The 13,687-nt window shown below is 50.0% G+C and overlaps 1 protein-coding gene across 1 annotated transcript in view; it reads left to right on the forward strand.

The window, feature by feature from the left end:
- pard6gb (par-6 family cell polarity regulator gamma b) overlaps positions 1 to 13,209 on the forward strand; it is a 44,754-nt gene extending 31,545 nt beyond the window's left edge. The window contains exon 3 of the mRNA XM_035427913.1: positions 9,004 to 13,209. Within this exon, the coding sequence (XP_035283804.1) occupies positions 9,004 to 10,022 (1,019 nt within the window). The 3' untranslated portion in view covers positions 10,023 to 13,209. The remainder of the gene's footprint in view (positions 1 to 9,003) is intronic.
- The last annotated feature ends 478 nt before the right edge of the window (positions 13,210 to 13,687 follow it).

Raw genomic sequence — 13,687 nt, forward strand, 5'->3', positions numbered from 1 at the left:
CCTTGGAAAAAAGGGTAGCATAGAGCCCTGCCCGTTTCAAAATTTTAAATTGTAAAGCATTTGTACATGATAACGATGCTCATATAAACACGTTTGATTGGGTGACTGCTGCTGAATGGGTATTTCATAACGGGAAGATGCCGCAATTGCTTTCACTGTGGGAAGTGCCGGAGTAACCTCACCTGCCTTTGATGAGGCAATGACTGTTCTGTGCGTGTGCGTGCATGCCTGTGTGCGTGTGCGCGTGTGTGTGTCTGCCATTTCACAGCTGAATGGCCGCGATCCAGGGTCATATAATGTTCCATTAGTGTTCATTTCGTTGCTGTCAAAACAGTTTTGCGGCACGAACGTATTTTTACGTCTTTCATTACTTCGGTTCGATTTCACCGAGCGAACGAATGAAAACGTGTCTGAAGTGCACGTCACATGATTTAATTGTGCGCATTGAGGACCTGTGCCTTACAACAGTGAAAATATTCCTGATTTCAGTTCCTTTCAGAGTCACCAGGCTGTGCTTTTTGGCTGGACCGCAACAGCGGGGCCAGCCCTACAAACACAAATGTCTGTGACTGACTGAGTGAGTGACTGAGTGAGTGGGTGATGAAGTTACACCATTGGTCGGCCCGGATCACGCGTTAGGTCCGGCCATATACTAGGTTTTAACCTGGTCTTGTTTACTTGAATCTTACTTTAATTCCATGAGGTGTATTTTTGGTCGACACAAAACTGTTTAATTTGTTTATGGGCGTGACTCTCCAAAATAGTTTTTTTTGAAAGTGAGAAGAGCAGGCCTTTCTGCTCTGTTAGAGATGCATGCGCTTATGGACACAGGCAGCCATTTTCAGGGACGGGTGGAAACGTCTTGCCCTCCCAGCCACTGCTGTGACGCCCCCCAGAGACCGCAGCACAGCTCCTGGTTCGTCCTACGACACGGGCAGTTTCCAAATCTCCACATGCCACCTGCGCAGAACGAAATCCACACCACAGACATGATGGTGAGATTTAACCCTAACATCGGCAAACTCCTACCAGAAAAGCTACAATGTGACTTTCTATCCTGACTGATTCGGGTCCATGCAGAACCACCCCTCATTTAGAGTCAGTGCTAAAAAAAACATGGCAAGAGAATGGAGATTTTCCCCCTCCAGGCCTTCGGGCGTTTCTAATGCCAGCCTTTGGATGATCGTGCTGACCAAGATGGCGTCCGGCATAGCGGACTGTGGTAATAACGCAATAATAAAATAATACACACAAGATGGTCCTTTCCTTCGGGCTCTGACGGCATCGGAAAACCTTCGAGAATGAAACACGTTTTTCGGTTCCTTTCATCCGCTCCCCTCTCCTCTTTACGGTCTTCCCCCCCCCCCCCTTTTACTCAAACAAGCAGAGGGGAGGGGGGGGTTTGATGGATGTGCTGCAACAGCCTATTGTGCGAGGGCACGCAGCATTACGCAAGCTCGCCGGGCCGCCGGCGGCATGCCGAACGCGCGTCAGCGGCCCCTTCCATCCACGCCACGGCGTTCGCCGCGCGTTTATTCTCTCAGAGGCCCGTTAAACGGAACTGCAGACCGTGCCGTGCTTGGCAAACGGCACATACCGCCAGAGCGTAGGCCTTCCTCATTCTGATAGAGAGCCGGATAACTGGGAAACCTGGCCTCCATTCAGTTAAATTTAGTGCATTGTAAGAAGTTGTCTGGATAGATGCTTTTTGAGTGGGTGGGTGGGTGAGTGGTGGGGGGGGGGCTTCAGAAAAGTAGGACAGTTTTTAGGTGCGTGTCTGAGGCCTGTAACGGAACTCTGCGAGCGTCACCAGCCGGCGGCCCAATCGGAGCCCGAACCGCCTTGACCTGTGGCAGAAAAGAACGCGCTCCGTCTGAGAGGGGAAAGGAATGAGAATTTAATCCTGTAAAGGAATCCCCACCCAGCCGCGCAGACCGCTAACGCGTCCCAGATGTGCGGCGCGGCGCGCGGTAACGATAACAGCGGAGGCCGGGAGGCGCTGCTGAGTGCGCGGGACGGAGGGCCGCCGGAGCCGGGAGTCTGGCGAGGCTTCCGTTCTGTACCCCTCATAATTAGGGCCCGGAATGTCCTCACGGCCCTTTTCTGGAGCACTCCCTCGCGGGCGCCGGCAGCTGCTGTTTTCAGCTCGGTTTCGCGACATTGGGGGCTGATTCGGAGGAGGTGGTTTGTTTTTTTTTTTGGGGCAGAAGGTGGGTGGGGGGGGGGTGGGGGTGGGGGGTGGGGGGGGGGGGGGGGGAGTCCCGTCCTGGCTGTCGTTAGCTCCAAGCTTTCAGGTCTCCAAAGCCCACACCCCCCCCCCCCCCCCGCCCCCGCACCCGCACCATCACTCATCCCCCCCCACCCCCCTCTCTGCCCCGTTCTCCTCTCTTTACACCCCCCCCCCCCCCCAAGAATGTGAAAAATTCCTTGCACATTCAAAGAAGGGTTTCTGCTGGTATTCCTTTCATTGGAGTGTTAGTATAACATTGATCCGTGTCTGGCTGAAACTTGCCTGGCCCTTCCCACCTTTCAGTGGATGTCCTAGATACATTCACCATCTCCTCAATGTTTTCTGTTGTCCATTGGTTGGACGTAAGCATATTCTGCATGGTCCCATTTTCTATTTGATTTGCTGGAAAGCAGTTTCAGTTTGGGATTTTTTTTTATTAGTCTGGTTCCCGATAGACAGGACAGGCAGAAAAAAAAAACTAACTCAGAAAAGCTGCCTTTCAGCTCGATTCCTGTGGTTTCCCACGAAAAACCCACTCTGGCCGCATCGAATTGCCCTCGTTAACCGCATGACCAAAGCCCACTGTGGTTACTTCCTGTTTACATGTCCTCCTGACACCAGTGCGCAAAACATTCTTATGTAACCGATGTCCACTCCTGAACAATTCGACAAACAGTGTTCGCGCTGTCATCTTCCATGGTCTTCAAACCCCGGGCCCCTGCTTCCCACATGAAAGATTTCTGCCGTTTTCAGTCAACCGTTAACTTTCTGGTTAAGGACGGTCGACACCAGCATTGACTCCAGATCCTGTTCTCAATTTGCAGCTATTAAATATCATACAGTTTCTCTTTTTTCGAAATGGAGCGGTGTAGTAGTCTACAAGTAAAAGCATGATGTCCACGATGCACATACACAGGAACCGATGAGCTGAAGAGCTGCCTTTATTGCTTTAAAGTGCAGCGGGACTTTATAAATCAGACTCGTACAGTTGGAGACATTTACTTGGCACGCGTTTCCTAATTCTTTTATTTATTTATTTTTTTTTTACTTGTGTGGAACTTGTAACAACTTGATTTTTTCACCGACAGCGCAGTATGAATATGGGATGGTAATAATATCAGAAGCGAACTTGCATTCGGTCCGTTTTCCACATGTATGGCTTAATAATGTTACGTAAAGCTGAGCTCATGTTCGGCTCGGTTGGGTTTTGCCGACAGGACCTTGTTATGAAACTGCCTTCTGTCGGCGCTGGCCTTTGTCGTACCTCGGCTTCCTACCGCTAACGTGTCCCACTAGTCCTAATTAATATTGCCTCCATTCACAGCCCATTGACTAATTAGTGTTTGTTGTTGTCAAATCCAGTGCTGTGTGGTTCCGCGGCTACAGTGGGTCCACTGTTAATAGATTGTGTTCCTAGAACTCTGTAACAACACAGAGTGGCCGAAACATGCGGAGAGAATGAAATTATGTAATGCTTGCTTCTTTGTTTGTTGTTGTCCCAGCTAGTGAGAGCGCGCTGGGTGGCTGGCTGACAGATGTGGAGCTCTCCGGCTGTGCGAGATGGGCTAATGAGAGGAGCAATTAGAGCAACAAAGGTTGTGCTTCTGATACGTTCCCACAGCTCTGCGCTGGCTGCGGAGGGGGACATCGGAGGAATTGCTGAGCCTCCCCCCCCCCCCCTCCCCCCCCAGCATGACCAGCTATGATTCATCCTCTGCCCCCGCCCAGTTTCCAAAAGCCTCACCGGAGAGGGAGAAATCCTCAGTCTAGCCATGAGAAGCGCCCCAGCCCGGTCTGTGTAACTGCCCCAGGCCTCGCTCCTCGCTCCTGTGGGAGAATGAAAGCCGCACTTTATGATCCCTCCCCAGGTTGGGCCTCCCCTCCCCTCTGCCTCCTCCATGCACCGTGTCAGGTCACATGACTCCCGCCGGTGCCTGCCGCTGCCTGGCAGGCCCCGCCCCCTTCCCGTAAACGATCGGAGGGGTGTTGCCGTGAGGTCAGCCCGGAGTTCACGCCATCCGGGGATCTCCTCCCCACGCGTCAAGGCGAAGGCCAGGCTCTAATTTCGGGACACCCCCGGGGCAGCTCACATGGAGGGAGAGGGGGGGAGCAGGGGGTCGCGGCACGGCCCCCTCGAGCCCCGGTAACGCACCCGGTGACCGAGCCCGACGCGCCTGTGGAGACGCGTAGCTCTGCTGTTTGCGCTCGCTCGCAGAGGGCGGAGGGAGGTTGCTAGGTGATACTTTGTTTAGCGCTTAGCTCCCGTGAACTGCGGCCCTGTGGCGATGGAATCCTGCTGCTTTCTGCCAGGAGTTTTTGCTAGCGCTCGCAGCCGCTCGCCGCTCCCTTTGTTCCAGCCAGATCGTATCTGATGCGTTCAGACACGGCATTTGTCCGGGAACGATTTGTTTATTCGAATGGACCTGTGTGATTTATTCAGGAATTTGTGCTGTTGACATCTCGAGCTCGGTAAAAGGCCACTGCGAGGGGCTCTGCGTGCGTGTGTGTGTGTGTTACTCGAGTATAACCGCGTCGGAGTGTTACCTGAGAACATGAAAACTTCTCCCATCAGCAGACTTTTACTGCTCGAGTTTTTTCTACGAGGCATCAGAACCTTCTACTCTGAGAGATTCGAAATGCTCAGCCGGTCTTTGATCATTGCAATTACGTTCACCTTCCCATCGTGCCTTGCCATTGCGGGGATTACCCTGTCAGTGGTGGTTAAGGCAGGCGGTGAACTGTGGCTTTAGCAGAGCCACTGAGTTCAGACCATCAAGCTCTCACGGAGACCGCAGCGAACCGGAACATCCTTAACCCTCTCTGGACTTTTCCGGATCAAATCGGGGCCGGGAGCCGCCCTGGGCAGTCGGGTTCGGAGGGGGGGGGTGCCCAGGCACGACCAATCCCGGCTCGCCCGATTTTTTATTTTTTTCCTTTTTACGAGCGGAGCTCGGCCGCATCTGGAGCCCGTCGGCCGCGCGGAAGAGACCCCGCCCACGCGTCCGTGCGGTTCTGGTCCGAGCTCTCGTCACGGGGGAGCGGAGCCCCAGCTGAGCGTGCCGCGTGAGAGGCGCGCACCTCCGCGGGACAGGGGGGGAAGGGTTTCGAGGAGCGTAATGAGGCCGAGCGGAAACTTCAAACGCGCTCCTCAGTCCAGGACTCCGCACTTGTGGCGTAAATTCCGTGGCGCGGTAAGCGTCTGCGTCTGGACTGGATCTGAATAGTCGCCCCGCCGCGGCCCGCGCCGTGAGTAACCGCCACCCGAGCGCTTTGATGTGCTTCAGGAGCTTCGGGAGGCATTGTTAAAAATATTTTGAAGTTTTTTTTAAAGAGGGTAAATGGCTTTTTTTTTTTTTCTCCCCTCTGCCGGAGGAGAGCCCTTTTTCTGGGCCCCCGACTGCAGCCGCCGTGGCTGGGCTGTTTTGGGGGAAGTCGACCGCGGGTCCGAGCCGGACTTGGCCTCCTCTGAGGAAGGTTCTGCGGCGCGTCGGCTGGAGTAACCGCGACCTGTCTGGAGAGCGGCGGTTTTTGTCGCCGCGCCACGGGGCTTGTCCGGAGAGGCGGGCTGCTGTAACAGCGCACGGTAGCCCTTAATGAAATCAGCCGCTGAGGAGAGAAGGCCGTTTGTCGAGTGCGTTTTCGGAGTGTGTGAGACTTAATTGTGCGTTTGAGCCAGGTTTTTTTAAAGCCACTCATTTTTACCAGCTGAATGAAAAAGCTACAGGGACGGCTTGTGGAGCGAACGGTGTGTTCTGTGAGTCGCACGGACATGCAGCAATGCCTCGTAAACCGAGCTGCGCGTTTCCCATTCTGGCTGAAAAGGAGCTCACTGACTCGCTCTTACAGGAAGGGCCACCAGGAGATGCTACCTGGCCCTCCGTGCGTCTGAAACAAGTGCAGCGGCAAGTGTCTCCATCCTGTGGTGGCGGGCGGTGACTCATCCCCGTAACCGTGGAAACATGGAACGCCCCCCCCCCCCCCCCCCCCCACCACCCCGGTCGGGATGCGTCACGGCATCCGGGCTTCCTCCGCTGACCGCTGGCCGTGGGAGAGGAAGGGCTGAGGCAGCGTTTAATTAGCACTGCAGGATCAGCACAGTGAAAACGGGCCCGTCCGGCAACCTCTTTCTGTGAGAAAGCTTATCAGAAACAAGCTTTGCTATGAGCTTCCATTGAATAGCAGTATACAGACAGCTCTGTACATTTCCAGGGGAAAAGAACGCATTTCATTCACTTTACACTGGCAGTCTATACAGGATTGAGATCTCAATCACAGAATTTATCCAATATTTCTACTTTTTCTCTGTTTTGTACGCAGTTGAATTGATTGGCTCGGCTCATATCTGCGGTGTTGGTTGGAGAAAGCCGCTGCTTGCCTCTGACTCAGCGGCTCAGCGGTGGGGTCAGAGGTCAGCCTTTTGTTTGCATCTCGTACCGACTCGGCCAGAGCTGGAGAGCTGAACAGGCCAGAGGGGGCGTACCCTATCTCTTTCTCTCACTTATGAGAGGGATTGCACCCGCTGAATCCCTCCCTCCCACCAGCAGGCCCCTGTCACATTCTGTTTTTTTATCACCTTGTCCACGCTGTTTGCTGGGTTAGTTCACTGTGCTGACATTTTCCCCAAGATTAGTTTACAGATTAGTCTGTGCATATCCTGATTGGTCGGCTCCACTGTGATTTTAGTAGTTTTTTTAATGTCCATGTTTACGTGTGTCTTGATTTTTGTACAGTACTTGCATGTTTCAGTATTTTGAAGCGGTTTCCACTTCTCACTGGAAACCCACCCTCAGTCACCAAAGAGTGCGACGCCATGTCCAAAACCTACAGTCAGCCAGGCCCACTGCAGGCCAAGAAGGCTGTTCGGCCGAAAGGAGAAAACTAGGGTGCACGTTCCCCGAGATGCAACCAACGACCTGATAGCTGCTACTGGATTCCTCCCTTCACCAAATATATGCTGACCCCTTAGGTTACAGTATATGATCAGAGCAAAGACAATGAAAAATTGTTTGACTGTGAAACATGACTTTAGCCTTCATCTGCCTTCCTCACGTAGCTTAGCCTGATCGCTGGCAGCCCGGCGCTTAGTGTTTTGGCCATTTTTTGTAACCCAGGGGTTGGTAACTCAAGTACGACCATGTGCAAAAGCACTAGGGAAAATAAAATGTGATTTATTTGTCGAAGTGTATTTTTATGTCAGTGACACACAGCAGGTTGTCACCCCCTACTGTGAGGTAATGGCACTGCTGGGCAGCTTGCTCACAGGGGGGCTGCCTTAACGCACACGTGCGGATGCAGCCTACGTGCGGCTGCGACGGGGCGACAGGTCGGGTGAATTTCAACTGCTGACTCGTAGCAACTCGGGCTTTGCCGTTTAAAAAAATATTTGTAGTCAAATCCCCCTCTGATTCTGATTTAATTCCTCCACCTCCCATGTTCCTCGTTTAGCTTAATTAAAGCAGGCGTGTTGTGATGGCTCGGGGGGGGGGGGGGGGGAGCGTGGGGTTGTGTGTTTGTGTTTTGCCACCCCATAAATCACGTACTCTTCCAAACACACGCTCACACGCACACACGCTCCAGCATTTTAAACAGCTCTGGGCCCAGGCCTGCCGTTTCCAAAGCCTGATGTACGAGGTCAGCTAAGCTAGCGCTTAGCGCAGGCCGAAAAGGCATGAAAGTGGGAAGTCATTCCACCATAAACGCTCTGGGGTTCTATCAGTCGGACGGCAGTGGCAGAACTCTCATTCACCTCCCCACGATGTGGAATTTGGCGCCCCCCTGAGGCCGGGCTGGTCACCCGCGGTGCTGGACTCCACTGCTGGGGGACCTCTCGCCCTGAAAGTAGCTTTGGGAGAACACAGCAAACAACGCCATTACTCTGCACGTGGCAGCCAAAGGTCCTAACAGGGCCCGGACTGGACCGCAAGGGACTCTGGGAAGGGGCAGGCACGCTACGAGCACGCACAGTGAAATAGCTCGGTGTTAAATCAACTCTCACATATGGTCCCTATTGCAGTCATATGCGCCCTGTTAGAGCTGAGCTAGCGCTGGCCTTTTTTACTGCGCGGCTCAGTCCTGACGCACCTTTCCCAGAGCGCGCTGCGCGGCTGGATTTATGCCGCGCTTAATGAGTCCCAGGTGGGCAGCCGAGGCCGTCTGCAGCGCGGCTCTCCTGGGGAAAACCCGCCCCGCTTTGAAGCTCGCCCCGGAGCCGCCAGCTACCGCCACGCACCCCCGGAAAGGAGGCCGCACACGCCCCTGTGCGGGTCCTGCAGCCCAAACGCTCCCTGCCCCGCGCGCATGCCTGCCAGCCGCCTGCATGAATGCACTGCTTTATTCCCTTTTACCCTGCCCTGTGCACTTTTACCTGCAGGCTGTGTGGAGTTAAGGCATTGAACTCTTACCCACAAACATCTTTCTCTTTACTACACTCCAGGTTAAAAACTCCATTTTGTGTTTGCATATATAAATATGGGAATTTTGTAGGTTGGTTTTCATTTTTAAACACAAGTTTGTTTCATTAGCAATATAACATTGAGTGATGGTCAAAAGCATTCAGTGATTTTAAATTAAGTCATTAAAATAGTTTATGAAAGAGACGGGACTGAGCAGTTAATATGGTTTAAGAGGTGTGTGTGAACGTTATGCTGGTGGAAAAAGGATTGTACTGTAGTGTACTTAAAGGACTGTAGAAGATTTAAGGTTCTGTTGTTGTGGGTAGTGTGAGTCTGGATGCTTGCTGACTGCAGACCCCTTGTCGGTGCTCTGTCTTGCAGAGGAGGTGGACTACAGCAACTTCGGCACCAACACGCTGACTCGCCGGAAGAAGGCGGTGGTGACGCTGCGCAACGACGCCAACAGGAAGCGCCCGCACATCCGCATCGGCATGCCGCAGGACTTCCGCCCGGTCTCGTCCATCATCGACGTGGACATCCTGCCCGAGTCGCACCGCCGCGTGCGCCTGTACCGCCACGGCTCGGACAAGCCGCTGGGCTTCTACATCCGCGACGGCACCAGCGTGCGCGTCACGCCCCACGGCCTGGAGAAGGTCCCGGGCATCTTCATCTCGCGCATGGTGCCCGGCGGGCTGGCGGAGAGCACGGGCCTGCTGGCCGTCAACGACGAGGTGCTGGAGGTGAACGGCATCGAGGTGACGGGCAAGACGCTGGACCAGGTGACGGACATGATGATCGCCAACAGCCACAACCTGATCGTGACGGTGAAGCCGGTCAACCAGCGCAACAACATCGTGCGCGGCAGCCGCGTCTCGGGCAGCTCGGGCCAGTCCACGGACAGCAGCGGCAGCTCGGCGGGCTACCCCAGCCTGCCGCTCGCCGTCGCCGCCGCCGCCGCCGCCGGGGCCCACGGCCACGCCTTCGCCGCCGACGAGCTGGAGAGCGACGAGGAGTCGGACATCGTCATCGAGAGCAGCATCAAGCGCCCGTCCCGCCGCTCCAACGCCTCGGCCGCCTCCGCCTCCTCCCGCTCCCTGGGCCCCGCCCCCGCCCCCGCCCCGCCCCATCCCAGCCCGCCCCCGCCCAGGCCCGCCTCCGTCATCTCCACCGCCTCCTTCCACTCGCAGGCCAGCCTCAACGGGACGCCCCCCCACGCCGGCCTCAGCTTCAAGCTGCACCGGGACCTCACCCTCCAGCCCCACCACAGCAGCAACCCCGCCCTCCGGGAGAGCAACGGCAGCCTGCACAAAATCCTCAGCTCCCTGCGGACCGACCCCCGGCACAGCCTGGCGCTGCCCAGGGGCGGGGTGGAGGAGGACGGCACGGTCATTACCCTATAGTGCCCCGCCTCTGCCTGTGGCCCCGCCTCCCCCACTCCCGGCTGCACAGAGACTGCCCTGATACGCCTGCAGCCTGTCCGTCAAACTCTTAAAACTCTGAACTCTTCCCCACAAACCACTCTGTTTTCTCTTCCTATTCTACACTCAAGGTTAAATACACCACTTTGTGTACTTTCAAAAATACATAATACAGGACTGCTGGCTTTCTACTACGTAGGTTTTCTAAATAGAAAAATTTCATTAGAAATATAAACTTTTGATGAGGGTGAAAGCATACTGTTGTGACTGTTATACATATGACTGTTTTGCTCAAAGTAGTTCAAGTGGTTTAAACCAAGTATTTTGTCCATATTGTGGTAATGGGACCAACAAACAGGTGCTATTTATAAACCTTTCATTTTTAATGATAACCTGTCTTATCTTTAGCTGGCCTGACAGATTTGCACAGTTCCAGTCAATAATATTAAGTACTTTTTTTAAACCCTTACAAAATGTACCCTGCAGTATTTTCCTATTTCTAAGTTTATCAAGTAGCTTAAACTTTTTATGGTTGATCAGGGCGATGTACATACCTAATTTACATTGGAATGTGAGAGAGAAGGAATCAGTTATATCAGAATTGAAAGTGTGTGTTCAGAGAATACACCTTCTGTCTTCTTATATTTTACTACAAAAATAATGCAATTTAACTATTTACCACTTACCTATTTAAGCCTAGTATGCACATGGAAAGTTCAGCCCCAGTCCAGCTCCAATTCCTGTAGAAATTTGGCACGTACATACTAAAACGCATGAAGCTCCAGAAGCTCGAAGAAGTCAGGCAGTTTAGGAGAGATATTCAACTTTTTAGTCCTCAACCCATGTTATCGGCAGTATGCATGGTGAAGAAAGTGTTTGATTTCCTGATGTGAAATACGATTCTCTGGTTTTAAAAAGTGTGGCAGGTCAGCCCCGAAGCTGTGGATTCTCCACCACCCCGGTCGATCATTTTTGGGACACTCCCTTGAAATTGGCATAACTTGTGTGTGTACTAGGCTTTACGTGTACGTATTACAATGTGCAGGCAGTAATCACCTTATCAGATTGATCTTTTTTCCTGGTGGAAAAAATATTCACAGCAGAGGAGAACAACTTTACTGTTGCGATACAGACCGTTATGCTTGGTTGCTTCTCCAACTATCATTTCAGGTTTTGTTGTTATTGAGGTACAGAGTATGATTAGAATTGATTTAACAAAGAAAGGGAAAGCGTTATGAGATGTTTACCTAAAGTCATTTGTATCTGGAATCTTTATTTAAAAGCGGAAGCGTAACAGCATTTCTCAGTCCTACACCAGGCGCTGTAGAGGGACAGAGGAATGCTGGCTCATGCGCTTTGTCTGTGTATTCTCAGCGTAATGGACGGCGGGCCTCTCTCGCCACCTGAGTGTTAATTAACTTTTATCTTTGACGTTTACTTTGGGCCTCAGAGCTGCCAACTCTCCAAGACCCCCCCAGATGAGCAGAAGGAGAAGCAGCTTCAGTGTTGTTGCTAGTTATAGTTGAATCTGAGACTAACTTCAGTTCCAAACCCCCCCCCCCCCCCCCCCCCATGCCCTGTTAGTGGTTTGTGTTCATGGCTGCTGTAGTAATTAGCACAGTTTCTAATGGGCACAAATGTATAGGCCAGATGTGAACTTTGGAACCCACCCTGGTTATAGAGCACAGTCTACTCGTGCTATAACAGTATAAATTTGCGTATCACGCCATTGCGCGTTTAGTACAACATAGAGGTTGGAGCTGAAAGGTTCCTTTGAACAATCCACATCTGAAAAAAATGTCATCTCTGTAAATGTTTTCCATATTTTGGGAGCTCAGTCGTTTTTGTCTTATTGAAATGAAGAAAGTACATTTTAAATATTTGTTTTGTTTCGTGTCGTCTTAAACTAAGAATTTTCTTCTTTTTTTTTTCTTTTTTTAAAACCCAAATTCCAAGCCTTGTTCTGCATTTCGCTCCAAGTTTGTAATTTTTCTTGATTTGCATGTAATCGGAATCTGTTCCATTTGTTTGCTTTTCATCTTCCATTTGCTACACATTGTGTTAATTTTCTTGACACGCTTTGGCGTTAGAGAATAGAAATTCCCTGCTTCTTTACAACAGGAAAAGATTAATACAGACCACACCGTGGCCCTGAAACTGGATGTGACTCTCTTAAAGAAAGCACCATCTGCTGGAAGGAAGAAGTCATTGCATGGCATAAACCCCCCAAATAAGCACCTATCACATTAGGAATTGACACACTGTCTTCATGAAAATTATTTATTGTGGAAATGTGTCTGAATTTGCTTGAATGATCTCATTGTTTTACTGTCATTGTCCATCTTTTTATTGTACACACACTTTTTAATTATGAACTGATCGTTGCAAACATTCAAAACAGATAAACAGATTTATAAAGATTTTCTGGTACGAAGGGAGGCTTTTCTGTGATTTTATCTCAGAGGAGCGGTAGATAAACACTTTTTGTCACATTGTGAGATGTTCTTTTGATAGCAAATTGTTGCCATTTAATTTGAATGCAGCAAGAGATAAGATATGACCTTTTCTCAAGATTCAAACCACTGAAGCATGTTCCATTTTAGCAAGCATCCTCACATTTGAGTTAATTTCACTACTTTTTAAGGTACAATGGTAATTTATACTCAATCCCAAGTTTCACATAAACTGACTTTTTAAACTTCACTATAGAAAAACATGTTAATTCCATGTTTTTGTGTCTGCAATAAATTGTAGAGCACAATTAAATATGATAAATATCCTAACTTGAATATACATGTTTTAATGAACCTCATAAGGTTCCGCTTCCTCAGTCCTTGATGCCACTGCATTCTGAAACTGATCAATCTTTTTTTATTTTATTTTTTTGCACAACATTAAACCTCTTGACACAACTTTTTTGTACTTTTATTTAATTGTAGTTTTAACATTTTAAAACATTTCTCCCATCTTCAGAGGGAAAATTTTTGATAGTTTGTTCATTAATCAATAGTACATATCACTTGAAAAACAACCCTTTCTACAATCCATTTTAATTGTGTGTGAATACTATTTACTCATTATTTCCTTGCTGTTTAAATGAACTTATTTTGTATTTTGAAGAGAAGCAAAATAAAGGAATTAAAGAAGTCCCATTTTGCTCTTACATAAATCCTGTCTACCTGGTTTGTTTTTGTTACTGTTTGTTCATTTTAAAAAAACTGCTATATATTTGTAGCACTTTGTACCAAAGTATTATATAAATACAGCCTAGTAAACCCTATATGAACCTTACAAATGAAAGTCACTGCATTTTCAGGACTTGCTTGTCCAAAATTACAACCATAATTTTTGCCCCAAGGCCAATTAAAAAAATTATTATAAGAGTTTGCCATTGTTGTTTTTTTGTTGAGTTCAGTAAAATGACAGTTAAAGGCATTACTGACATATTATAAGCATGATTATGTTAATTTTTCAAATTATTGGTGAAATACACTTATCGTTAAACTTAACTGATGGATTGAAATCTCAGCTGTTACTGTATGTTATTTTTTTAAGTTTATCAAAGTACATATTGCAAGTGCCCACCCCATTTGTCATCATACATCAAGCCTGACTTGAGTATGATTTTATTCCATTATTAATATTTT

Source organism: Anguilla anguilla, chromosome 8 (genome assembly GCF_013347855.1).
Source record: "Anguilla anguilla isolate fAngAng1 chromosome 8, fAngAng1.pri, whole genome shotgun sequence".
Lineage (NCBI taxonomy): Eukaryota > Metazoa > Chordata > Actinopteri > Anguilliformes > Anguillidae > Anguilla > Anguilla anguilla.